Source organism: Jaculus jaculus, chromosome 7 (genome assembly GCF_020740685.1).
Source record: "Jaculus jaculus isolate mJacJac1 chromosome 7, mJacJac1.mat.Y.cur, whole genome shotgun sequence".
Classification (NCBI taxonomy): domain Eukaryota; kingdom Metazoa; phylum Chordata; class Mammalia; order Rodentia; family Dipodidae; genus Jaculus; species Jaculus jaculus.
Window position 1 is genome coordinate 115,628,632 of NC_059108.1, and position 27,914 is coordinate 115,656,545.

The window sequence follows — 27,914 nt, forward strand, 5'->3', positions numbered from 1 at the left end:
GAGGTAGGAGGATTGCCATGAGTTCGAGGCCACCCTGAAACTACATAGTGAATTCCAGGTCAACCTGGGCTAGAGTGAGGCCCTATCTGGACAAACCAAACCAACCAAACAAAGAAACAAAGAAACCTGTTAGGTATAATAGAAAACACACACATACATACAAACACGAACTCAGCATACGTGGAAAGCCGTCAAGTCTGATGCTTAACTCTTCTTGCTTCCTTCCTCCCTCCCTCTCCCCTCTTTCTTATTCTCCTCTTAGGGTTCACTGATCCCTCTTCCTGTCATGGCAAAGAAGTCAGAGTACCAAGCATAAACTGTTCTTTGTTTAGCAATTATCTTAGACGTGTTTTTGAAAACATACTTTTTAAACATTATTGAGAAAATCATCAAAGGTATGAGTTTAAAATTAGGATCTGAGTTTAGTATGCCTTCACTAAAAATGAAAGTATAGCTAGCAAAATAAATCTCTTTTTGTTCTTTACTGCTTTCTGCTTACAAGATTTATACACGTTTAAAATAAGCCCATGGAAAAACAGAAATAGTGTCTTGGCATTGGCTAAATAGAGCAATTATGCCCAACTGAGCTTGACTTTTGGAAATAAATTTGTCTAAGACTTCTTCCTCATTCTGGTACATAAAGGCACACATGGAATGATACTGACCTCTGCTATAAACCCCAGCAATCCTGCTCATTGATGGAAGAATTAACACAGTTGTGAGTTAAAAGTGAAAAAGCAGGCAAAACACTAAATTCTTGTCTTGTGGTTTCAAAGTGGTAATTCCTTAAAATTCTTCAGCATACCACAATAATTAAAGGGTTTAAGAACACTGAGTTAAGATACCTAAAAAATTAAATCCTATAACTGAGTTAAAAGAATAAACTATATTTTTAAAATGGAATTAATACAGATTGCCATGGTGAATGTGAACAGGCAGGACTCACAGAATAATATGCCCAGCCAGCCATGTTTAATGTAAAGACGGCTAGAAAGGAAGTGCATTTTCTTCAGTGCTAAACCCAGAAATTTTTTATGACTTATTTTGGCAGTGGTAATTGTTTAACTTTGTATTAATAACTCAAATTTTAAAATATTTGGTCATTGCTCTGGATTACAACTGTGTTCAAGAAATGCAAGTGTCAGACACTAATAATTTTAGATAAACTTTTGAAAAATACATTTATAGCTTCAATATTTATGGCTGTTTATTACATTTTACTTATAAAAGCTGAGCTGTTTTATAGTCTTTATGGAAGCAGTGTGCAGTCATAAACTAAAAGATGCGACTATCTTAGATATTTACTGGTGGTCCTGTGTTTGCCCGCGTGCAGCACAGCTGTTCAGGCTTCTCGGGATAACATATATAAAGCTGTATGCACACTGCAAGTTTATGCTGGAATTGCCAACCAGAGACGGTATGAGTCAGCTTTCCCAGAAGCAAGCTTAACCAACGTGTGGTGAATCAAGAGTCAGTTTGTGTCACAGCTATGAAAGTCACTTCCACTCGCGAGAGTTGTTTTCTTGCCACTGACAAACATTGCTGCTTTCTATGTACTTGTTATGTCAGTGCTTGGATTCGCCCATGAGTGAACTACGGAGACCTAAGTCTCTGCCTTTCTTTTGAGGATCTGAGGGGTGATCTGCTATCATCTGGTTGTGCGTAAAAATGAGTTAAAACTTGAATCAGGACCAGAACATTTAATTTCCAAGTTACCCTGATAGGATTATTCATTTATATGAAAGGTGCTGAGTTCCTAGTGATGGCAGAATGACTTACTTTCTGAAATGACTTACCACTTACATCATTTCTTACCTATCACAAGAATCTCAACAGCTGACATTTTATTGTTCTCTGAGAGAGTAATAAGCAGATAACTTTATAGTCACATGATGTGTTTGGTGAATTGTTATTTAAGGCCCAGAGACTTATGGCTCTGAGTTCAACAGTGACTACTTAGTGATGACAGTTTTAGAAGTGGGATGTACTCTAGGAAGACATGTAAGGTGGGATACAAGGAAAAATATTAGAACTTTTATTTATTTTATCATTTAAAAATTTTCTGCTTATAATCTCTTCAAGTAGTACATTATTCATATAAGTGTATATTACATAGAATAGATAACATATTAATATATGCGTATAATTTATCAATAAGAATAAAAGTTTGGTGATGGATGTAGACATTTTTGCTATAAATATACTACCAAAATAGTTTTATATTATTACTTAATAAATATTAATGTCTTTTCTCCTTTGACTTTTACCCTTGGCAGAGAGGCAAAGAACTGAGTTCACACCTTGATTTGTAGCCATGTGAATAAATTATAACCAATTCCAGGAGCTTAGCCTGTCTTATTTTTGACAGTCTTTTTCTATTTGGTCTCATAAGCTAGCATATATTTTTTAATCACACAAACTTATTAAACATGTATACAATGAAAAACTGACTTGTTATTATGTTAGAAATAAAAAAGTTGCTCATGCATTAAGATCTTGACACAGGAAGTTTGAATGAATGCGTAGGAAAGGTCTCAAGCTATTAAAATGTCCTGATACCTGATTTATTCACTTGTCATACCAGTAATTCTAAAATGGGTGAAGTGGCTTTATTTCCGGAGACCTAAAGAAACAATGTGGCTTCCTAACCAAGGCATTAGGGCAAAGCTGGATTGTATGTTTCCCATTGGCCCTGGGGAATCATGCTACAGATTCCTTCTTTGGTATTTAAAGTCCGTTTTGTCTATGGTTATCACAACAGAAAGTTTAATTGTTACATAGACTATGTGAGGGAAATTGTGATGCCATCTTTTGAATTCTGTATTTCATCTGAGTTATTTTTAACTCAGGCTTAGTGTAAGGCTACTTGGATTTCTAAGGCTTCTTTCCCTGCAAGGAAAGAGATGCTGTACTTTCAGAATATTAAAGTAAATTTTAAGTAACTAGTATGTTTTCTCCCCCACCATGTTTTAGGTATTTAGGGGTTTGCTTTAAAAATATGTAAAAATGCTAGTAGCATAATAGCACTGCAATACTATGTGTTTTTCAGAGCATGCCAGGAAAGGCAGCGTTAGTCAGGTTCCCAAATGAGAGCTGACCAAACAGGTCACTCCTGGAAATTATGAAACAGTAAGCATTTTAACATTTAATCAAATAGAAATGTTTTAAAACCTTCATGAATAGTTTTAGACCTTACTGTAATTTATATTGTAAATTTAGTGCTACTTTAGGCAATCCATGTACAGTTGGCACATTTCCCTTCTAAAGTTGGGATCAGTTTTACCCTTGCTTTGTAAAGTGTTACCAGTTTCTGTGTACTTGTTATGTCAGTGGTACATTTTTTGTTTTCTTATAGGTATTTGAACCATGTCAGAGCTGCCTCTCCACAGGACCTTGCTGGTGGCTACACTTCTTCTCTGGCTTGTCACAGAGCACTACAAGATGCATTCAGTGGGCTTTTCTGGCAGCCCAATTAACCAGTATTCGGACCTTGAAGCCAAACCAAGAGAATAAAAAGTAGAGATTTATAAAATTATAGCCACACGCAGCCATAGCATGGCACTGTCCCCAGCAGCTGTGTTAAATCATTTATAAGATATCAGAGCTCAGCTGAGAAGTGGAAGGCATACATACTCATGGAAAGATGTATTTTTACTTCTCATCTTCTGAGAGGGATTATTGAAGTAGGATCCTCACTTGATGGGAGAGAAATAATTTGCCTGTGTATGGGGTTGACAGACTTATAAAATCTTTTTAAAATTAAAGCTCAACGTTATGGTACATTTTTTCTTCTATTTTACTTGAACACATTTAAAAATGCCATTTTGATGACAACATTTAGTGTTAATATCCAAGTCTATTATTTTTTCCCATAAAATTTTTTTTTTATCCTAATGTCTTCTTGATACTAGTCCAGATAAGTGGATATATTCCCTCTTACCAGCAGGTTGCAGTTAGTAAAACTTGGCCTGTGAGATCATTCCTTCAGTATTAAGAACATAGTGCCCGTTTTGACCAGTGGAAAGTGAGGCAACCTAATATGGATCCCAGCTGTGAGGCACACTCAAGATAAACTAGAACACAGCATTAACCCACTTAATGACAAATTCAAAGAAGTAAGCCAATAAAATTTTAATACTTCAATGGCACCTTTCACCTCCAATGTGAGCTCATTTTATAAAGAGATGTTGAGACTAGAAAAGGTACATTTTCAGTGAATTTTCTCCATGTGTAATTTGTGGAGTTTTCGATTGAAACATCAAAGGGTTCCTTATACTGGGGCTTTTTGTAAAGAGCTGGGATACAGATAGAAAGTATACATGTAAGAGTTTATTATCTACACCACCAGATATGGGAGATCGTTTTTCAAGGCAATTAAAGGATTTCCTATCAAATCTAGTTAAGTGAAATGAGACTTGTTACATTAGGGTGCACCAGCGATATGTAGCAACTCCATCTTATTTTACTAAGTAGGGGTTAACTTAGAGAGTGCCTCTTTTGATACCAAACTTCTAGGTATCACAACACTTCTATCTTTGAGAAATGAGGAAATCAAGGTATTGAATAGTTATTAATTAGCCTAAAGTCATCTATGCAAGTTATTAAAAAGCTAGAACTAGCGCTCAGGTAAGGTTTTTTTTTTTTTTTTTTTTTTTAAAGAGGCGGAGGGATGGGGGAAGAGAGAAAGGGAGGGAGGGTGGACATGCCAGAGCCTTCAGCCACCACAAATGAACTCCGGTTGCGTGTGCCACTTTGTGCATCTGGCTTATGTAGGTCCTGGGGAATTGAACCTGGGTCCTTTGGCTTTGCAGACAACTACCTTAACCACTAAGCCATTTCTCCTGCCCCTCAGGTAAGTTTTTATCCTAATCCAGTTCTAACTATTCCCCACCAGAATGCATATCATATTCTTTTCATTAAGTATTTTCCAAGTAGAGATCCATGCTTTTAAGTACAATCTATAGATCTTCTGAAAAAAGTGTTAACATTTTAACTTATACTTAGGTTGGGCTGCATTCTCACAAAAATTATCTAAAGAATGAAATAGTTCAGAAAACATTGTAAAGGGGGCTGGAGAGATGGCTCAGTGGTTGAAGGTGCTTGCTTGCAAAGACTGCTTGCCCAGGTTCCATTCCCCAGTACCCATATAAAATCAGATGTACAAAGTGGTGAATGTGTCTGGAGTTTGTTTGCAGCAGCCCTCACATACACCCATTCTCTCTTTCTTTCTCCCTCTCTTGTAAATAAATACAATTAAAAAAAAATTCAAAGGCAGTCAAGTCTCATTTTGAGTCTACCTTGGAAGTTGTGGACTGATTTTCCCATCAAATGGGAAGATGAAAGATAACCTCATGCCAACAAATGAGATATTCCTGGTTGAACATGGCACTTCTCTCACCTGACCAGAAGTAGTTAGGGACCTTCCTTTACATTTGCCTTTAGCATGTCATCAAGAATACATAAATCAACTCATTACGTAGAAGTGTCTCAATTGTACTTAAATAGATTTTGAAATGGAGAAAAAAGTCCCTTAAGCTGGTAAACCAATATCCCAAAAATACTTAACTTCAAAAATATGGCCACTGTTAATTTGAACAAAAATGAAAATCACTACTTGTTTTAATTTTTGGTAGCATAGGAATGTATGAAATAGAATTTTGGTTGTTCTGTTTTTCAGGCTGGCCAAGGTTGAGGTCCTCCTATTCTGTCAGACTCCATAGGAAAAGAAAAGCAGCCTACTGAAAATGCCAAGCGACATTACCAGCAAGGGCAGGGAAATACGCACAGGCCCATTTCTTAAGAAAAATGAACATAGGCTGGGCGTGATGGCACACACTTTTAATCCCAACACTTGGGAGGCAGAGGTAGGTTGGTTGTGAATTCAAGGCCAGCCTGAAACTTTGTAGTGAATTCCAGGTCAGCCTGGGCCAGAGTGAAACCCTTACTCAAAACAAACAAAACACCAAAAGGCGCCATGTCCCTCCTGCTCATAACTACACAGCATGAAACAGAGGGGCAGAAACATGCATGGCAGAGGGACTGAAGTAGGAAATTTTGATTCAAGTATCTATTATTTCAGTTTACCTCAGATGTTGCATGTTAAAAGTTGCCTTATACTTTTAGGTCAAATCCAGCTTAAGAGACTTATCAAAAAAAGCTAGCTTCCAAAGTCAGTTAATGTGTTCTAGAATAATGTTTAAGAGTGGTTCTTTCTTCTGCCTCAAAAAAAATTATAAGCCTCACTTGAGCTGAGCAAACTAGGTGCTGCAGGTCATTATATTATTCACCCTCAGCTTCTGACAGAGTTCGAGACTGAGGGTGGTCAGTCAGGAAAGCAAATGCAGTTTACCACTGTTAACTCCTGCTTCAATAACACACAATAGTCAAGCTTTTTCATAAGTTTTGTAAACCTGTCCAATGAAGACCTTTATGTTACATAAAGTTTTCACAAATCTTAGCAAATTTTACTTTTGTTGTACAGAATATTTTTTCAGCTTCCTTAAAAATATTTATCCATTCATACTTGTTCCCAGAGTGGTCATGGAAGCTAATTCTTCAGTCACTGCAAGCCTGGTAGCAAGGACCACGAGAGCTGAGCAGCATTAGTAACATCTGTCAGTCCATTTAGAGCTCACCACTCAGAAAGATTTCTCTTCTACTAACTGTGGTGATTGCTTCCAGTGAAAACACCCAGCAACTGTTCTTGCCAAAAGGCCAGGGCTCTTATTTTCTTAGACATGTTTCTTCAGTTGCTGCATTCAAACACAACTGACTCACCATCAATAAATGGTTCTTCTTGCATGGCTGAAAAACAAGTCACTTGGAGACATCCATTGGTTGTCGCCTCATTTTCTTTCTTTTTTTTTTTTTTAAGCTTTTTATTTATTTATTTGAGAGCGACAGACACAGAGAGAAAGACAGATAGAGGGAGAGAGAGAGAATGGGCGTGCCAGGGCTTCCAGCCTCTGCAAATGAACTCCAGACGCGTGTGCCCCCTTGTGCATCTGGCTAATGTGGGACCTGGGGAACCGAGCCTCGAACTGGGGTCCTTAGGCTTCGCAGGCAAGCGCTTAACTGCTAAGCCATCTCTCCAGCCCCCATTTTCTTTTTTTAATGAAGAGTTTCTTTGGTGTTTTGATTTTAATTTTTAATTATTTGCTTGTTGGGGATCATGTGAAGAGTGCTATTTCTCTGGTGAGATCAACGTATACTGTATTTTTTTACTTGCCTACAGATGCTTTGTCACTGAATTCAGTATCAAGACAGTTCACACCCTACTGTCCCATCAAAGTAACGTACATCCAGAGCCCACTTGTATTAAGATGGTGGGTATGTATTGGTAACAAAAAAGACTGCTAGGCTGGGTGTGGTGGCACACACCTTTAATCCCAGCACTCAGGAGGCAGAGGTAGGAGGACCACCATGATTTCCTACCTGAGAATACATAGTGAATTCCAGGTCAGCCTAACCCAGAGTGAGACCCTACCTCAAAAAAACAAAATAAAATAAATAAAATACTGTGAAGCTAGGTGTGGTGACTCACACTTTTGATCTCAGCACTTAGGAAGCTAAGGGAGGAAGATAGCTTCAAGTTCAAAGTGAACTTGGACTACACAGTAAGTTAAAGGCCAGAACAGTGAAACCTCGAGTATACCTTATTATGCCACATCCATGACATAACGCTGTTCATGGAGTTCCATTCATGCCACTGTGCTTTGCAGTGCCCAGCAGCAGTGAAGATGAGTCATATCTAGATACAGTCTTGCAGCTGTCCACTCTGCTGTACCATGCAAGCAGTTGCAGGCACTAGGAACACCGACAGGGCAGGTGCCAGTCACACTGTGTACATACACTGAAACTCAATTACCATTCAATTTTTGTATCACAAAATGTTATTTTCTTTCAGTCACTTGAAAATTATCATGTCACAGGTCATACAAATAGGTGGTATGCCAGATTTGGCCCAAAGGATATAATTTTCCTATCCCTGACCTAAATAATTTCAGTTCTTATAACTCTTTATACTGATAACTTGTAGTAGACTGGTTACATAAAGTAACTACATTCTTCAGATAATACCCACCATGGAGTGGTATTAGTTCCTTCCTACTCTACTAAAACACATTTATCTAATAAAAATAGGATGTGGAGCATAAAATCCTATTTACAACTGCAGTTTAAAACTATGCTAAGAGCAATAGCACATAACCATAATCCACAGTACGTGGGAGGCTGAGGCAAGAGGATTAAGCATTCCTGGCCACTAGAAGTTACTGCTGCCTGGCAATGGATAAATTGTGCCATCAAGTTACCTGCTAAATATTCCTGTAGATTAGTACTGCTCCCACTCTTGGTCAGACAAACTTTTTGTGGTCAACAGTGATTATTGGAGAGACCCAAAAATTGTCAAAGTGCTGAGAATAACTGACTGTTGAGTACTGTGCTAAATGAAACAACCGTATCACCCCCTCCAAGACTTAAGGAATGCAGGCAGAAGAGGCGCAGAGAATGTAAGAGCTCATAGAGAGGAGTGCTGTGGGTGTCTTCTGGACATGACATGTCTGCATGTACTCAGGACCTCGCCGTGACTGCCTTTACCTGCACTATATTGTGTCCATCCAAATTTTGTCATGGATAGTGGCAGAGGGCAGGAAGCCCCCATACCAAACCCAGGAATTATCGGCACTTAATGGTGACTGGGGTGACAGGGGCATGTTCTGCAGTGGTGTAACTACTGCCAGGTTGCATGTGCTCTGGTAACCCCTACCCATGTGCATGCAAGCAACCCTGACTAAACTAATTAAACTTGGTGGATCTCTCTCACACATACCCATGGGGGAAAAGACATCTAAGCAGAAGAGGGGCTAGTTGGGGAGAAGGGAATTCAGTGGTGGTGGGGGAAGCAGAAAGGTGATTATGATTAAAGTACATTATATACATGTGAGAAAAGTGTCAGTAAATAATTTTTAAAAAACAGGGCTGGAAAGATGGCTTAGCAGTTAAGACATTTGCCTGCAAAGCCAAAGGACCCAAGTTCGATTTCCCAGGACCCACATAAGCCAGATGCGCAAGGTGGCCCATGCATCTGGAGTTTGTTTGCCATGGCCCATTCTGTCTATCTGCCTCTTTCTCTCTCTAATACAATAAGTGAAATTAAAGCAAAACAACCCCCCCCTCAAAAAAATAGCACTGGCCATTCTAAGGTCACCCTGAAGACTATACATTGATGTGGGCCACCCATTCCTCAGTCTAAGATCCACAGAAATCTAGAAATTTCATTCAACAGCCAGATTAAGACCAGTGTAAAAGTGGGCCAAAGCAGGGTTCCAGGTCAGTACCCTTCGTTGGAGCTTACTAACAGTGAAAAGCTTAGAAATGAGGAGTCACTCAATCAGCTGAAGTTCTATTATGATCAACCTATAAAATGTAAGGTAGATAAAATAAAATATAAGGTAAATGAAGAAAGATAGAAAAATTGCAGGGACATGAGAAGGAAAAGGAGCTTTTCACCCAGAGTCTTGTTGAAGCCTTTCACCAGCTGAGAAGCAAGAATTCCAGACAATTACCACTGGCTTAAGACTTTCTTAAGACTTTTCTCACTTCCCAGCTATAAACCTACAATCTTTTAGGACCCTTACCAGAAATCCCTTGTGCCTGGTTTTGTATCAGATTGCAACCCCATCCAAGACCACCTCCAGAGCCACCCTATTATTTAAGAGTTTTCTTTATTTAAAGGTTCCTTAGTGACTTGTTGAGTTGTAATTTGAGAGCCAACAAAATGGCACCCATGGCAAATGCACTTGACTGTATCTTTCCCTGGAGGAGCCCATACTCATGCTTGGGTATATCTTACTTTTGGAGACTTGAGAGAGGCCACATCCACACTCTGGAATATATCTGTCTGTGTGTCTTTCTCTCTTTTTTGAGGTAGGGTTGACCTAGAAGTCACTATGTAGTCTCAGGGTGGCCTTAAACTCAAGGCAATCCTCCTACTTCTGCCTCCCTGAATACTGGGCTTAAAGGCGTGTGCCACCAAGCCTTTTATTCCATGCTGAAAATCTTTGTTGCCTTGAGAAGCCCACAGCCATGCTCTGAGAGTGTCTTACTTTCTGTCTGAGTGCTTTTTTTTAAGTCATGTTTAAAATCTATAGTAAATGTCTTTAATAAACACCAACTCTATTTAAAAAAAAAAAAAAGGTTTCAGGCCAGACTGAGTTGCATAGTGAAACCCTGCCTCAAAACACAAGCTTGGGTGCTGGGTGTGGTAGTACATGCCTTTAATCCCAGCACTCGGGAGGCAGAGGTAGGAGGATCGCTGTGAGTTCGAGGCCATCATGAGACTACATAGTGAATTCCAGGTCAGCCTGGGCTAGAGTGAGACCCTACCTCAAAAAACAAAAACCAAAAACAACAACAACAAAAAACAAGCTTGGGGGATGGAGATGGCTCAGTGGTTAAGGCGCTTGCCTGCAAAGCCTTAATGACCCTGGTTCAATTTCCCAGTACCCATATAAAGCCAGATGCACAGTGGGTGCATGCCTCTGGAATTCGTCTGCAGTGGTTGGAGGCCCTGGTGAGCTCATTCTGTGTTGTTCTTTCTCTCTCTCTCTGCTTCCAAATAAATATAAATAGTACAATAAGCAGGCTTGGGAGATGACTCAGTAGTTTAATGCACTTGCTATAGAAACCTGAAGAACAGAATTATGTTGGATCCCCAGAACCCACTCATATTCATCCTGATACAGCAGCACATGCATCTGCAATCCTGTCACACCTAAGACAATGTCAGAATGAGGAGATCCCCAAAGCTTAAAGGCCAACTAGTCTGGTATTTATAGCAACAGACAAGAGAAACCCTGTTTCGAACAAGGTAGGCAAGGACTGACACCCAGATGTTGTCCTCTGAATTCCACAGGTGTTGTAACACATGCGTACACACACACACGGTAAATACAGTTAGTACTTTAATTTGTAATGATCAATTTATAAGGCCAAAACATCAGTTCAAAGGAAAATAATTATGCTAAAAATTTATGAGATCCTACAAATTATATTTTCCTACATAAAATCTAGTGTTAGATGGAAAAAAATTCAGATTAAGGTTTTGATGCAATTTGTGGGTTTTTTTCTGAAAAGTCGTCATCTGTCCTCTGCCGTTTTAGAGGTGGATCTTCATGATTCTCTGTAATAAATCCAGAAAACCAAGTTTAGGTAAGACATTTAACAGGTGAACATAACTTTTTGAGAGTTCTAATCTAGTCAATTTAGACAAAATAACATTACAAATCTTGTAATAAAAATGAAGCGTGGGGCTGGAGAGATTATTTAGTGGCTAAAGCACTTGTCTGCAACACCGAAGGACCTGGGGTCCGATCCCCCAAGACCCACGTAAACCAGATGCACAAGGTGGTATATACATCTGGAGTTTGTTTGCAGTGGCTGGAAGCCCTGGTGCCCCCATTCTCTCTCTCTCAAATAAAAATAAGATAAATTTTTTTAAAAAATGAAATCATGTATCATACTAAAGCTTAATTCTAAATTGAATAGCATCTAGTTTCATCATCCCATGTCCAACTATAATCTATGTATATACATGCAAACACACACCAAGGAAAGTAGCATGAAAGGTCTGAGTTTACCTTTGCTTCTCCAGAGGTTGCTCACCTGGATGTAAAGTCTGGCTCTCATAGAGTGTAGCAGCAGGAATCTGAAAGGTGATGCAGACCATTTCCTTGTTCGGGGCCACATTTCTTACGAAGTGAACTGAACTGCATGCCTCCAAGGAAATGCCTAACACAGCTTCAGCTCGGTGGCGAACATCCTCAGCAGGAGTGACGTCTTTGGAAAAGCTGTAACAGTGCACGACAGGGAGGTGCTCACTGCTGCATGGCGGCCCATCTAAGAGTGATCTGAAAGCACTGAGAAACTCTATAGCCTTCGCTGGCAAATTCATGACAATGTGGACTGAGTGTTTTGCTTCTTTGGACACTCCCAGCTGCTGCATTAGCTCTTCTCTGACTGGTCCTTGGAGGAAGTCCTTCCCATCCATGTTAAAGACTTTCACCTTTTGTTCCACTTTATTTAGTTTACAGTTGTGCAACAGCCATTTATGGGACTCAGGGTTGAGATCATTGGCAAACACTGTGCAGTTTTTCTTTGCTGCTGGAATGGCAAAGGGCCCAACGCCAGCAAAAACATCGAATAAGACATCCTCAGGATTGAGGAGTTCTATGATACGGCTGTGTTCTGTAGAAAGTCGGGGGTTCCAATAGACTTTTGAAAAATCAAATTCATAAGCGAAGTTGTTTTCTCGAACCTGAAAAGGGTATTGTGTTTTTGTAAATCAGCTACTACTGGAGCAAATAACCACATTTAAATGCATTTTCATTAGAATCTGGGTGTATGTACTATGTCCGGGGCCAAGCAATACCTTGTATTACACTTTTTCATGACTAAAACCAGCTCTCCTATCACTAGTTGAAGAAAGAAAACCTACACTTGAAGTAACATATCACACACATTCTCATGCTATATACCACTTCCCCATAGCCAGCAAGCTTCCCTCTGCATGTACTTTTCAGTTAGCAAAAAGCAGACATGACAAATGCATCAGAAAATTTTAAGGAACTTTTAAAAATTACTTTGTGTATTTCATATCTATAAAATAGAGCCAGTATGTACAATGAATCATTCCTGTATTTTCCCAAATTTGAGTTTTCTTGAGTAAAATAGATACTTAAAAAAAAAAAAGTAATTAAGGGCTGAAGAGATGGCTTAGTGGTTAAGGAGTTTGCCTGCAAAGCCAAATGGCCCAGGTTTGATTTCCCAGGACCCATATAAGCCAGATGCACAAGGTGGCGTATGCATTTGGAGCTGTTTGCAGTGGCTGGAGGCCCTGGTGCACCCATTCTCTCTGTCTCTCTCTTCCTCTCTCTGTCTGCTACTATCAAATAAATAAATCAAGTAAACAAAAAAAAACACAAAAATTATATATTTTATTTTTACTTATGTGAGAGAGAATGGGTGCACCAGGGCCTCCAGCCACTGCAAACGAACTCCAGACGCGTGTGCCCCCTTGTGCATCTGGCCAATGTGGGTCCTGGAGAATCGAGCCTAGAATCGGGGTCCTTTGGCTTCATAGGCAAGTGCTTAACCGCTAAGCCATCTCTCCAGCCCTAAAATATATTTTTTAAAAGTAATTAAGGTGTTGGAGAGATGGTTCAGCAGTTAAAAGCACAACTGCTTGCAAAGCCTGCCCACCTGGGTTCAATTCCTTAGTACCTATATAAAGCCAGATACATACAGTGGCACATGCATCTGGAATTTGTCTGCAGCAGCAAGAATCCCTGGCACACTTGCACGTACATAATCTCTCATAAATAAAGACGTAATTAAGATTTTACAGCATTTCTTTTAGCTCAATCACTGACATGTTAAGAAGTCATAAAATAAAACTAAACTTTTAACTATGGAATATGACCTCAGCCATCATCTTAAACCCCTTATTTTATGGACAAAGAAACACCAGAAAAGCTCCTAAATTACATAAACCTGATGCATCCATCTTCTGCTTCCCTGGCCCACAACTCTAGGTTTGTACGTATTCTTGCCCCACTGACTGTATCAAGTACTTCTGGCCATATTAAGGTTCAGAGGTAGAAATGTTCCTACAAGTTCCTGTCAACTCAAAGTCCCTCCAGGTGTAACCTCAAAGGCTGAAATTTGCCTCAGGAACAACTTTATGTATACTGTTCTACAACTTACTTTTTTGTTACTTAACCTGTCAAAGCGCATTGTTTTCAGGAAGCTGAAAATACCTTTACTGATGCATTCTTCCACTGTATCACTGTAACTGAATTTAACCAGTTCCTCTGAAAATCTTTGTCAATATGTAAGTTGCTCACATTCTTACATACTCATCAATATTAGGTATAAATAAATTAAGCTTTTTCACCCATTCTTATTCTGTGCAATCATCTTGACATTTACCTAACAAAGAGGTAATAAAATACTCTGCACCTTGGTCATCATGTTCTCTTCTCCAGATAGTACTTCCATTTGGAAATTTCGGTATGTGCTGTCAATATTATTGATTTTATTTACTGCTGAGGTGATTCCTGGATTTTTGTCAATTGTAACTTGTCCTAAAAGATGAAAATTCATTAAATACTGTCAATTGGTTACAAAATAAAACTAAATATATTTAATACAAATGAATTACATTTTATTTTGGTTTGTAAAGAACTGGTGGGTGTGCAATGCTGCATACAATTCTAAAAAATAAATAGTTTAACTAGGTTCATGTCTGTCAGCCTCCACCACATATAAAAATGTATGAGTACATTTTAAAAATAAAAAAATTGAGGAGCTTAAGTGTATGTATTATTTTTTGACTGTTTTTTCCACTAAATATACTGAACTACAAGTAAACTAAAAAGTAGACCATAGCAAACTGGCAAGGAATGGGATGAAAATATGTGAAACCAAGACAACAAATGGTCTCAAAAACACCAGCATGAACATCTGCCTGCCTATACCCTCTGGTCTTAAACCAAATGTTTGTTTTACTGGGGGTTTGAAACAAATGCCTCCTCTTTGAAAGTATATGTCAGCAGAAACAATGTTTACAAGAAAGGAAGCAAGGGATCTTTAGAGTCTTATCTATACTTAAAACGTTCATTTACTTGAATTGTTCTGTTTGTCAAATGTCATAAGAGAAAAGCTACAAAGATAATAACATACATCAGAAGTGCCATATTGAAGGCCTTTTGTTGAAGTCTGTATCTTTTTGTCAGAACTCACATAAGGAAAGGAAACTTCTCACATAAGAACTTCATTTGTAAGTTAGCAGAAAGTACTCAACAATACAAATACGCTGAAATACAACCATAATTTGTTTATTTTTCCCATAATACCTAATATAGTAAAAAACACTAATCAATGATTATGCGTATCCTGTTGTGGTTTTTGTTGTTTACTTGGCGGTACTGGAGACTAAACCCCAGGTCCCTGCACATGCTGGACAAGCATGCTACAACTGAGCTACATCTCCAGCCCTCTTACCCCGTTCCTCTTCTGAGTTGAGGTACAGAACTTTTAAACTTTTAGAACTTTAAACTTTTAAAGTACAGAAGTCAATTTTAAATGAGGAAAATTTAAACATTAAAAGTAATTATGGGGGTGCTGGGGCAATGGCTAATCAGTTAAAGGTATTTGCTTCGAAGCCTGTGGACTTAAGTTCAATATTCCTTGGGGCCCATGTAAAGACAGACACACAAAGTGGCACAAGCATCTTCAATCCTAACAAGTCTCTGGCAACGGGAGGCAGAGCCAGGAGAATCTGGAAGCTTGTAAGCAGCAATGACAACTAAGTTTAAAAAGAAGGTGGAAAGAGTTCACCCTGAGGTTTTCTTATGACCTCCCACACTCATTGTATGCACACCCACACAGAAATAATACAAAATAATAGGAAAAAAATAATTCTGAAGTTCCATAGTAAAAGCTTTAAAATTACAAGTGTATGGAAATGCTTACTTTCATTTATTTCTTTTTGCAGTGCTGAGGCAAATACTCAGTGTTCTGAATTTGCTAGGTAAGCCCTCTACCACTGAGCTACATCTTCAACCAGAAATTTTTAATCTCTGAGGGCACCTTTATAAGAGGTTAAAAAAGTAGAACGGCAAAAGAATGTCTGAGTTAAAGCAGGCAAAGATGATCCCAAAAGCCCACACCTGACATTTGCACCCCTCCTGATTGGAAGAATCTGCTTGCTTGTTACCATTGTCATTATCAATACGAAGGGAATGCCTAACAGCAATTATAAAGTCCTATCCATGCAAAACAATGAATGTTACATTTTAAAGCAGAAAATATTTCCCAGAAGTTTTGAAAGTTACTACTTATTAAAAAGAAAGTAATCTAGGGAATTCATATAGAATAGATATTTATATAAAGTATAACTCAACTTTATTTATTTATGAGAGAACCCTAGAGAGAGAGCATGGACATGCCAGGGCCTCTACCAATGAAAACGAACTCCAGAAGCAAGTGCCACTATGTGCATCTGGCTTATGGCTTATGTGGGTTCTGGGGAGTTGAAACTGGGTCCTGAGGCTTCACAGGCAAACACCTTAACCTCTAAGCCATCTCTCCAGCCCTAAACAATAATTTAGAGTTGTCTTTTTTATCCAAAAAAAATGAAGGTTTCATGTCTAAACTTAAGAGCTACAGCAGTAGGACCAAACATAAGCATTGTTTCTAAATGGCTAGTTGCACTAAAAACAAAAATGGTCTGGCATACAAGAGGTTTAATTAGCTGAATCAATCATAAGGAAGCAGCATTGTGTTATGACTATAAAACACCGACTTATGGAATGTAGTATTGAACACTGCCCCACAGGTCTAATAGTCTTTTGGACCAAAAAGACCTTTGTTTAATGAAGATCAAGCTTTCTGTATTGGAGTACCAATACTATGACTCCAGATATTCCAAAATGGCCTTCAAAAATGGGAAATGTTGCATAAGATTTGGCTTAAAGTTTCAATGGTAATACTATCCTGCTTCTGTAACTTGGCATGGGAAAAGATAATTTTAAAAATGACAGTTAGGGGCTGGAGAGATGGCTCAGCAGCTAAGGCACTTGCCTGCAAAGCTGAAAACCCACATTCAATTCCCCAATACCCACATAAAGCCAGATGCACAAGGTGGCACATATGTTTGGAGTTTACAGCGGCTAGAGGCCCTGATGTGCCCATTCTCTATTTGCCTCTTTCTCTCAAATATTTAAAAAAAAAAAAAAAAAAGTTAAAGGGGCTAGGGAGATGGTTCAGTTGGTAACATGCTTGCTGCAAAAACATGAGGATCTGCATTTGGATCCCGGCACCCACATAAATGCTAGGCATGGCCATACATGACTGTAATTCCAGTGCAGGGGAAGCAGAGACAGATTTCCCTGGGATGGTTGGCAGCTAATCTAGCTGAACCTGTGAGCTCCAGATTCACTGAGTCCCTGTCTAAAAAATAAGGTGGAAAGCAGCTAAGGAAGACACCCTCCACAGTCATGTGCACACACATATACCCCCCTCCCCACATACACACTAGTTAGACAAGTAATTTGCCAATTACTTCCTAGTACAAGAAGACACCTACCAATTAAATGCTTGAAAGGTAGCTGATGATCTCGAAGATTCAGGTGTGCGATGTGTCCAACTCTGCTGAACCCTGAGGTCACATCCTGACCTTCAGGAAGCACAGCTTTCAAAATTTCTTCTAACTTAAAGTTTTCATAAGTCAACTCCAAATTATATTCAGATAGCTGTGGACTGACATTAAGTTGTTTCAAAGCACTGAGTTCCTCTTTGTCAAAGGACTCATGAGTACGCATTTTGTAGGGATCCAACATAACGAGCCTACTCTCTTCATCCTCTGGGTCTTCAATCACACGCTTTATACCAGGGCGCCGCAGGGCTGCTCTCTTCAGGACTCGCATCAGCCCGTTCACCACGGCTTTCCTCACTTTAAGTACTGGAACAGTGACTGTCTTTTGGAACGCTGTTCTGTCAAGTTTGGTCATTCCTCGAACACCAGAAGGTGGTGAAAATAACTGAGAATCTCCCTTACTTGTTTCTGTTTCTGGCATGGCTGAGAGTTCTTTTCTCTGATTTGGGAAAATGCAGGCTGCTTTCCTGAGCTTCTGTGCCAGTGGTGCCCACGCCACTGCACGCTTAGAGGCCGAGTCAGTGGAGTTCCAACATTCTATCAGAAGTCTTCTTGAGAAGCCAAATGGCTGCCTTAAGATTCTGGGGGGCGGGGGGGGGAGGAGGGATTTAAAATACCATAAAGCTACAAATGAGCACTCTCAAAAGGCATTTGAGACTAAAAATCCAAATTACCTCCTAAATCCTGACAAAATTTCAATGCTGAAGGAATATACTGCCTTAATTAAGAATGACCTAGTAAGAGCTGGGGATGTGGCTCAGTGGTAGAGTACCTGTTTAGTGCTACAGGAGTAGACTATCTCTTCCAGGACAGTGTGAATTTCATAAGTGGTAATGGTCCAAAAGGCTCCCTATAACCAGTGAACCAGTGTCTACAACTTTCTACAGAATGCACAGGATTGCACAGATGAGATATGAGTGAAAGGGCTATCTCTAAATGAAATGACCATTATGTTTGACAGTAGCAATGACTGTATTGACTACAATATTTATATGGGATATTGTATCAGATGCTGTTATTAATCTTATAAGCTATGTTCTATTCCTTCCTCATTTTTTTACAGAAGGTTAAACAAAGGCTCAAAAGTAAGTTAATTCACCCAAAATCCTGTTGCTTCAAAGTGGCTCAGCAAGGATTAAAACTCAGTTAAGGGCTGGGGTGTAGCAGGTACTAGGGTGCTAACCTCCCATCTATGAAAACAGTGCCATCCTTGCACAAAACCGCGTGTGGTGGTGCTTGCCTCTAATTCCAACATTCAGAAGGCAGAGGCAGGATCTGGACTTCAAGGTCAGCCTTGTCTACACAGCTAGTTCAAGGCAATCCTGAAATACATGAAACTCTTGTCTCAAAAAAAAAAAAAATCTCAATTAAGAATGACCTACTATGAGCTAGGGACATGGTTCAGTGGTAAGAGTGCCTGCTTAGTACACCGATTCCCCAGTACCTCAGTAAGAACGAGGCACTATCAGTTATTTACCTCATCTTCTAAAATACCAAATAGCGGGCTGGAGAGATGGCTGCGTGGTTAAGGCGCATGCCTGCAAGGCCTTACGACCCAAGTTCAATTCCCCATTAACCATGTAAAGGCAGATGCACAAAGTAGTGCATGCATCCTGAGTTCCTTTGCAGGGGCTGGAAGGCCCTGACACTCCTCTCTTGGTTTGCAAATAAATAAAGTACCAAATACGTAACTGTAAGGGGGAAAGTAACCCCGACTGTATAAAGCACCGAAGTTAACCTTCACACTCGGCGTTCAAATGAATCTATTTCTCCTCTTTTTCAAATTTTTTTTATCAACAACTTCCATGATTATAAAAAATATTCCATGGTAATACCCTTCCTCCCCCCACTTTCCCCTTTGAAACTCTATTCTCCATCATATCCCCTTCGAATCTACTTCCTTATCAGCTGGATGACCCTGGGGATATGTAAGTCTGTTTTTCCCTTGAAAAACTGTGCTTGAAGATGACCAAGTCTGCATGTGTGTGACAACCGGGGACCGAACCCTGAACCTATGCATTCCAACAAGCGTTCTACCACTGAGCACACCCCGGGCTTCAATGGCTTTGGAAGCCGTTTCCTCGCGGCCCAGCACTCGGTTCCCGGAGCTCAGCACCCGGAGGGGTTGGGGAGCATTTCCTCCCTCCAGGCGCGGGAGACCGAGGGCAGCACCAAGCGGGTCTGGCATGGCTTCTGGACCGCCGGGGCCCTCTGCGCCATCCCGGGCACTGCGACCACCACCTCACCAATCAACCACACCTTTCCAAGTGCCGGCGTCGCTCGCAGCTTCCTAGGCGACCAGAAGCCTCACCTCATGCTCCGGGGCAGCTCGGAAATGGGTCTGAGGAGTGTGGGAGGAGAAGTGGGCGGGTCCTCGGTGGCGTCATCACTATTGGCCTGAGAAAGGAGAGCGTCGCCAGACCACGTGTCCTCACCCCTACCCTCCTCCCCATCCTGGGTGAGGTACGGAATCCCGGAAGGGCCAAGTCCGTAACTCCGCCTCTGGGGCGACTGAGGGCCAGGGGACCGGGACGGGAACGGGAACTAAGGGCCGGAGTTGCGGCTGTGTGGGCCTGGGAGTCAGTCGGCAGCGGAACGGCATGGAGGCGCCGTGGGCGAGTATCAACGCCGAACGGGGCTGGTACGTCTCTGCCCAGCGGCCTGAGGAGGAGGCGGCGGCGGCGGAGGAGGGCGAGTCGAGCCCGTTGCTAAGCAACGTAAGTGCGTTCCGCAGGCGTCCTGTCGCGCAGCGGCGTTGAGGCCGGCCTCGGCCCTCGTGTGCGGGGTGCGGTGAGAGCCCCGCGGGGAGGGTATGCGTCGGGCTCGGGGAGGAAACCGGACACCCCCGACGGCAGGAGCCCCGCTACAGTTTCGTGACTCATCGGGTCTTTGTTAGTGGCCCTCGGCTTCCAGATTTCCCCACCCGTCTCTTTGCCAGAGTCACGAGGAGTGTCTTTCCTACACTTAGTCATGTGGGTTCCTATCAATGAGGAATAGACTGCATCTGGTCATGGGTATGAAGCCCGTGCTTTGGGCAGTGTGCAACCCCCTCCCCCCCTCGTAAGTGCTGAAGGTCGAACTCAAGTTTTGTGCATGCTAGGTAAGGGCTCTCCTCTGAGCTCATCGCCATTCTGGACACGCCAATTTGAACTGCATCTTTGGATGCAGTTAGAGGAGAGGGACTTTTCAAGGGATGTACTTTGCCAGAACAGTGTGAATTACTTCTATTGTCACTGTAAGGTATTCCTCATTATCCCTTGAAATGAATGAACTTAATTCATTGATATATTAAGATTATTTTTGCAGTTCTAGTAAGTGAGGCAAAACAGTGTTTACAGGCTGACTCAGGGATCCTTCCAGTATCACGTGAACTGAGGCCTGTCCTTCCTGTTCTTACCTTATCTTTAGCTCTTGCTGTCACGTGACTGATCATGGCTCCTCCTGAAGCCTGCTTGACCTTGTACCCATGGAGATAATTTTCTTGGAAAATGGATTCCTGGAGCTGTGTAGGTCAGACAGAAAGAGAACTAGTGCTGGCTAGGCAGTTACCATGTCACACACAAATCCTGGTGGTTTGCCCATGTTCTCAGTAACCTGTCAATGATTTCCTGATGGACTTGAACCTCACCATTTGTGATGGTTAATACTGTCACATAGGTGGTATTTAGAAATCACAACGGAAACAAACCTCTGGGCTTGTCTGAGAGATTTCCTAGGTTATGTTAGTGGAGGGAGAAATAACCCACCCTGACTGCACAACACCGTTCCATGGGGTGTTCTGGACTGTATAAAGAGGGAAACGTGAGCTAAGTACCAGCATCCACCTCCTGCTTGCTGACTGTTGGTGGCAATGTGACCAGCTCCCTGAAGCTCCTGTTGCCATACCTTCCCCATTGTCCCTTCCTGAAGTTGATTTTGTCACAGCTTTGAGAAACGTAGCTAATGAGTCTTTCAAACTTTTCACACGGGAATTTGTGTGCTCACAGGAACTCCCCAGACAGAGATCCCCTGGAGCTTCGTTTGGCATCTCTGTCTTCAATGTGATGAATGCCATCATGGGCAGTGGCATCCTTGGCTTAGCTTATGTGATGGCTAATACTGGAATCCTTGGATTTAGGTGAGGTGGCTTTGTTTCACATTTTCTCATCACTTTTTCATTTTGAGAGTTGTGTTGCTGAAGCTTTTGTTAGGCACTTTCTAGTTGGATTATTTCTAGCGTTTTAGCATTATTTCATTACTCTTGTTGCTTATTGGTAGCTTGGAGGGATACCATCATGCTCTCCTCAAAGAGGGAAATGTTCTGTGAAATATGGCATTGGGCAGTTTCATTGTTGGATGAACATTATACAGTGTACTTAAATTGAGATAGTCTAGACTCCAAATTAGAATAACATATTAATGTACTGAATACTGTTTGTAAAACAGTAGTGTTGGTGCATCTAAATATATTTGAACATGCAAACAATACAGTGAGGGCTGGAGAGATGGCTTAGTGGTTAAGGTGTTTGCCTCTGAAGCCAAAGGACCCAGGTTCAATTCCCTAGGACCTACATAAATCAGTTGCACAAGGTGGTGCATGCATCTGGAGTTAATTTACAGCAGCTGAAGGCCCTGACACCCCCAATCTCTCTCTCTTTCTCTCTTTCTCTCCCCCTTCCTCTCTCTCTGCTTTCTCTTTCCTGTTCTCTCTCTCAAAAAAAATTAAACAACGATACAGTGAAATATGGTATGAAAAGTTAAACATGATATACCTTCATAGGACATTTACCATGAGTAGAGCTTGAAGGACAGAAACTTGCTCAGGTTGAGTTAGTGAATGAGTAATGATGGAAGGTTAAGACCTAGGATATTACTGTACCTATTGTAGACTTCTACTTGGGCTATGCTAAATTTATTTATAAAGTATTGTGAGCAAGGAGGACTTTGCTTCCAAAGGCTGTTGAGGCCCAGGGTGTAACCGTTGGAAGAATGCTTGTCTAGAAAACAGGAAGACTAGGAGTCAAAAGCACAAGGGGCATATATCTGCATACATGTGCATATATCACACCATACCACACACACTGTTCAAGAGAGTGTGGAGATCCCTGCTGAGAACAAGAATAGAGCCTTGTAAATAGCATTTAATGTTAGAAATGAAGCAGGGACCTGGGGTCCATATTGTTGGTATGGGCAGGGAGAGAAGAGACCAAGAGAAGACAGATTTCATGACTAAAATATCTGTTTAAACTTCAAATAGGAAAACTTGGTCATAAAAGAGGAATAGTATGATCATGGAGTTGCTGAGTCAGCGATCATCAGACAGGAAGACAAAATAAGAAAATTTGTTTCTTTCTGGTTTCTTTTTGATTTTAAAAGCACTGTTTTTCCACTGAATAAAACTTGGTCAGTACATAAAAGTAGAAAACTCTCTTCTTGTTTCTTTAATTATTATACTTGTACTACTTAAAAATAGTCTCTATGGTCATCAATGTGAAGAAATATGTAATGAGACCCCATAAAAGAGAGCAAGATCTGGGGAGATCTGACCTTATGTTGTCTTCTGTTTCAGTTTCTTGCTGCTGTTGGTCGCTTTCTTGGCGTCGTACTCTGTCCACCTCCTGCTTGCCCTGTGTACCCAGACAGGTGAGTAGAAGTACTGCGTACTGCGCCCTTTGGTTTGTGTCAGCATGTACGCCTGGGGCTCTAATCTAATTTCTGAGGCTGACGGTATAGCTCAGTGGTACAGCATGTGGTCAGATGCACCAGGCCGTGGGTCACCCCAGCACCACATACATAACCTGTGAGCAGACATTGTTAATAAATCTGGTGGTTGATTTAGATTTTTATGGTGCAGAGGATCAAGCCTGGTCTTTTTATCTGTCTAGTCTTTACATCTTGGGATTAGATCTGTGTGCTGTGAGCAAGTTCCTTTTGCTCAGTCTTGTCTTGCAATTTTCAGACTTTTAGAATCCAAATGTAGACTTTTAAAAATGGGACTATTGTGGGTAGAAACAAGTAAGAGAAGTCGAGGTATTTTTGGAGGATTTTTAAAAATATTTTATATACTTAAGAAAGAGAGAAAGGTAGAGAGATAGAGAATGGGTGTGTCAGGTCCTTCCACCACTGAAAACAAAACTCCAAATGCTTGCACCACTTTGTGAATCTGGCTTACATGGGTACTGGGGAATCAAACCTAAGTCCTTAGACTTTGCAAGCAAGTGCCTTAACTGCTAACCTGTCTCTCTAACCCTCTTGAGTATTTTAAAACATAGTTCTAAGCCACTACTCTAGTTTTATTTCCTAAAACTTGTCTATGCATCAGACATACCTGTTGATTTTTATAAACTGATTTCTTAACAAGTCCTCCGGATGATGTGTATACAAAACCAGTTTAGGATCCAGAGTTCTTAGCTGAAACTTTTACCAGTGCTTTAGCCCACAAATGCATGCCTCTGCTTGCAGAGTGAATGCGTAGACAGATGAAAATACTAAGAGACAGCCAGGCATGGTGGCTCACACCTGTGATCCCAACACTCAGGAAGCTAAGGCAGGTGGATCACCATGGTTTAAGGCTAGCCTGGTCTACAGTGTAAAAGCCTGTCTCAAAGAAATAAAGCAAACAAGCAAAAATACTAAAAACAATATTTGTAACTCCTACTGACACTTGACTGGAACTTTAATTTTGAAATTTCACATCTGTGTAAAGAAAAGGGAAGTTTTATTGAAAGTCTTTTATAAACTATTAAAAGTCAACTATAAAAAGTCATACTTTAGTCAAGTATGTGGTACTTAGATCCTCACTAACTAAACTAAAATGTTTTATTTCAAATGTTTAAGACTAGCATTCAAAGTTTTGGAAATTTCTAAGTAATGTTAACTTTATCCTTTCGATCATTTAACCTGAAATTTCTGACAATGTCTGTTCTTTCCTCTGGGGCAAATAAAGTAAAAACATCTGTTGCTCTCTCTTTTTCCTTTCTTTATTTTTGTAGCTTGCTTGGCTCCATGAACTAACATCTTCATGGTTCTTCCTACATACTGATGCACCTGTCTTCCATTGATTGAATCCTGTCAGTCATTGTAAGATTCTCTGTGGAGGTAGGCTTTGTTTTTCTGAATACATTTATGTGAAACTAGAGACTAATGTGGGGCTAATATTCTTTTCTAAAAATATATATATATTTATTTCTATTATTTGTGAGGGAAAAGAGACAGACTATGGGCATGCTAGGGCCTCTTAATGCTGCAAATGAACTCTACATGTATGTACCACTTTGTGCATCTGGCTTTATGTGGGTAGTGGGAAATTGAGAGGAAATCTCACCCAGACCAACTGTCATACAAGAGTACAGTGTTCAGATTGGATTCATTGGTCAGAGAGAGAGCTATTATGAGCTTTTATAAAATAATTTCATTTATTTGTCTGGAAGTAAAAGGTGAAGAGATACTTTCATACTTATAAAAAGTAAAGGACGGCCTGGAGAGATGGCTTAGTGGTTAAAGGCACTTGCTTGTACAGCCTGCCAGCTCAAGTTCAATTCCCCAGTACCCATGTTAAGCAGACATATTGGGTAGTGCAAGTGTCTGGTTTATTTGCAATGGCAAGAGGCCCCAGTATGCCCATACCTTCTCTCTTTCACAAATAAAACTTGTTAAAAAAAAAAAAAAAGAAAAAGTAAAATATTTCTTCACATGACGATCTCCTGTGTAAGATGTTACTGTATAAAGTTGAGGTCTGTCAGGACTTGTCTTGGGAACTGAGGTGTTGTATTAGGTTTGTTGTTCCCTCCAGGTTTAGTTTGTCATCAATAAATGTTCATGGCATTGCTTTCCTTCTGGGTTATTAGGAAAATAAAACAGAACAATGTATATAAAATGTCAAGTTCTTGGTAAATGCTACCTTCTGTGTGTTCATGGGACAGACTATAATTGATGAAGGTACTATAATTGATGAAGTATCAAAAACGTTGGTCTGTTGCCCTTCTGTGGGAATATGTTTTATGCTTAGGGATAATAGTCATCCTGCTCAGGCCTCGTTATTGCTGTCAATCAGCAGGAGGGAATGAGACTTCTGGAACTCTGCATGCTTTTGGCCCAAACCTCTGTCCCCTGTTCCATGGTCAACATTATATGCTTTGAGACCCTTTGGTTAAATAATGCTGCAATATTTGTCTCAATTATGTCATTCACTTTAGGAATCTCATTATGCTTCATTTTCCAGACCCATCCCTGTGGTCATCATCTGACCTCATCTTCCACTGTTCTCACTCCTGAAACCTTTACACTGTGCTCTCTGAAACTTCCAACTATGTGCAAAACCTGAATGTCCTTGATTCTTCCCTGAACATTCCCTTTACTTTCCTGCTATGCCCATTCTATCTATCTATCTTCCCCCCCCCCTTGCTTTCTGCTTGCAAGTAAATAAAAAACTTTTCTGAAAAGGACACCCAAGCCTCTTTTTTTTTAAAATTTATTTATTTATTCATTTATTTGAGAGCGAGAGACACAGAGAGAAAGACAGATAGAGGGAGAGAGAGGGAATGGGCGCGCCAGGGCTTCCAGCCTCTGCAAACGAACTCCAGATGCGTGCGCCCCCTTGTGCATCTGGCTAACGTGGGACCTGGGGAACCGAGCCTCGAACCGGGGTCCTTAGGCTTCACAGGCAAGCGCTTAACCGCTAAGCCTTCTCTCCAGCCCAAGCTATCAGTTCTTTTTTTGTTAATATTTTATTTTTATTTACTTATTTAGAGAGAGTCAGAGAGTGAATGTGTGTGCCAGGGCCTCCAGTCACTGCAAACAAACTCCAGACGTATGAACCACCTTGTGCATCTGGCTTACATGGGTCCTGGGGAGCTGAACCTGGGTCCTTAGGCTTTGCGGGCAACTGCCTTAACTGCTAAGCCATATCTCCAGCTCCACCCAAGCCTCTTTAAACATAACTAATTAAGCTTACAGTGTGGTCAGTGATATCATAAGAGATTTTCTTGTACCTAATATCATATTAAGTATATGAGTTGGCATATTGTGATATATGTTGCATACATGTTAGATATTAGGAAACAAGGGCACTAAGAGATTAAGTAATTTACTTAGGTTTGCAAAACCAGTTGATTAGTTAGAAAAGCTGATATTTGATCTTGACAGCCTAAAATCTATAGTCAATGTTGACATACAGTGTGCTACCATTTCCCCACCATGCAATTCAATCAACAGGAACTCTGGATTTTTTGATATAGTTAACACCAAGGTCATCTCACTGAAGATAGGGAGCTTAAGGGAAAGTCTGCATTCTACCAACTAAAGAACAGTCCCTATTAATAGATGTTCTGAGATGTAAGAATGCTGGCACTGACTTTTCCTTTCACTTAAGGGATTAGAGGAGTACTTTGTATAGAATTTCTCTTGCCCAAAATAAAATAACTACAACTACAAATAATAGCCCTCCAAAAAAGATATGAGTTCTTCCTGTTTGAGCATCGTTTAATTAAGCCCCCCTCTCAGCAGCCTTGTGCCTATAGAACTTTGGTCCTATTAGTGCCCCACAATTGTTAACAGACACCAGAAATCACAAAACAGTTCAGAAAAACTTTGTAAAAAATACTTTATGGGGCCAGAGAGATGGCTTAGTGGTTAAGGCACTTGCCTGCAAAGCCAAAGAACTCAGATTCGATTCCCCAGGACCCACATAAGCCAGATGTACAAAGGGGCACACACATCTGGAGTTCATTTGCAGTGGCTGGAGGCCCTGGTGTGCACATTTTCTCGACCTGCTTATTTCTTCCCCTCCCTCCCTCTCTTCCTCCCTCCTTCTCTCCGTCTCTCTTTCTCTCTCTCTTTTCCATGCTGTCAAATAAATAAAATATTTTTAAAATATGTATTTATTTATTTGGGAGATAGAGACAGAGAGAGAGAGAATAGGCATACCCTGGCCTGTAGCCAGTGCAAATGAACTCCAGATGCATAGGCCACCTTCTGTATCTGGCTTTACATGGGCTCTAGGAAGTTGAACCCAGGTCCTTAGGCTTTGCAGGAAAGGACCTTAACCACTGAGGCATTGCTCCAGCCCCCAGAAAAACTTGTAACAGGAAAGACAGATGTTAAAACAATCCAAAAAACTACAGATAATAATGAGATGCCTCTTTACACATCTTTAAATGGCAAAAATCCAAAACAGTGTCACACTACATGTTGATGATGGTATGAGACTGAAGAATCTCACTTTCATTACTAGTAAAAGTGCAAAATTCAGTCACCTTGGGATACAGTTGGGCAGGTATTTTGTTGTTTTTACAGAACTACCCATACTCTTAACTGTATGTTCCAGCAGTATTATTCCTTTTGGTATTTCTTTCATTAAGTTCAAGACTTGTCTATGTAAAACCTGTGCACAAATGCTTATAACAGCTTTGTTCATAATTGCCAAAATTAGAAGCCACCTAAATTTCCTTCAGCAGATGAATCACCAAATAAACTGTAATAAGTTGCTACAATAAAATATAACTTACTGCTAACAGGAAGTGAACCATTAAACCATGAGGAGACATAGAGGAATCTTAATTGCATAATATCACACAAAAGAAACCATATTATAGAAAAAATCATCTTCTGGATATGAATACAAAGGAAATGAAAACTGCCTTGTAGAGATAATCTATGCAGCCTGATTCCTAGCAACCACTGGAGACACCCAGTGTGTCCTTCGGTAGGTGAATGGATA

General features: G+C 40.5%; 3 protein-coding genes across 6 annotated transcripts in view; 2 read left to right on the forward strand and 1 right to left on the reverse strand.

Moving 5' to 3' along the window:
- The window catches only part of Mnat1 (MNAT1 component of CDK activating kinase), a 209,046-nt gene extending 205,266 nt beyond the window's left edge, over positions 1–3,780 (forward strand). Inside the window, exon 8 of the mRNA XM_004649241.2 lies at positions 3,356–3,780. Within this exon, the coding sequence (XP_004649298.1) occupies positions 3,356–3,476 (121 nt within the window). The 3' untranslated portion in view covers positions 3,477–3,780. The remainder of the gene's footprint in view (positions 1–3,355) is intronic.
- Positions 3,781–10,951: 7,171 nt separating this feature from the next.
- Positions 10,952–19,656, reverse strand: Trmt5 (tRNA methyltransferase 5). 3 transcript variants are annotated; one of them, XM_045153996.1, is made up of 5 exons: positions 19,530–19,656; positions 17,150–17,799; positions 14,020–14,144; positions 11,665–12,316; positions 10,952–11,182 (listed from the first exon to the last, which is right to left on the reverse strand). In XM_045153996.1, the coding sequence occupies exons 1-5, from the start codon at positions 19,532–19,534 to the stop codon at positions 11,097–11,099; spliced, it is 1,518 nt and encodes a 505-aa protein (XP_045009931.1). In that variant the 5' UTR covers positions 19,535–19,656; the 3' UTR covers positions 10,952–11,096. The 3 variants fall into 3 exon arrangements, with proteins under 3 accessions (XP_045009931.1, XP_045009932.1, XP_004649695.1); XM_045153997.1 differs by lacking the exon at positions 19,530–19,656 and adding an exon at positions 19,476–19,496; XM_004649638.2 differs by lacking the exon at positions 19,530–19,656 and adding an exon at positions 17,893–18,755.
- A 16-nt stretch (positions 19,657–19,672) lies between these two features.
- Positions 19,673–27,914, forward strand: part of Slc38a6 (solute carrier family 38 member 6) — a 60,246-nt gene continuing 52,004 nt past the window's right edge. Inside the window, exons 1-3 of one of the 2 annotated variants that reach the window (XM_045153998.1) lie at positions 19,673–19,935; positions 21,205–21,335; positions 22,767–22,840. In XM_045153998.1, coding sequence (XP_045009933.1) covers positions 19,819–19,935; positions 21,205–21,335; positions 22,767–22,840 — 322 coding nt within the window. In that variant the 5' untranslated portion in view covers positions 19,673–19,818. Of the gene's footprint in view, positions 19,936–19,993; positions 20,233–21,204; positions 21,336–22,766; positions 22,841–27,914 lie in introns of those variants that run through there. The other variant, XM_045153999.1, reaches the window with a different exon arrangement.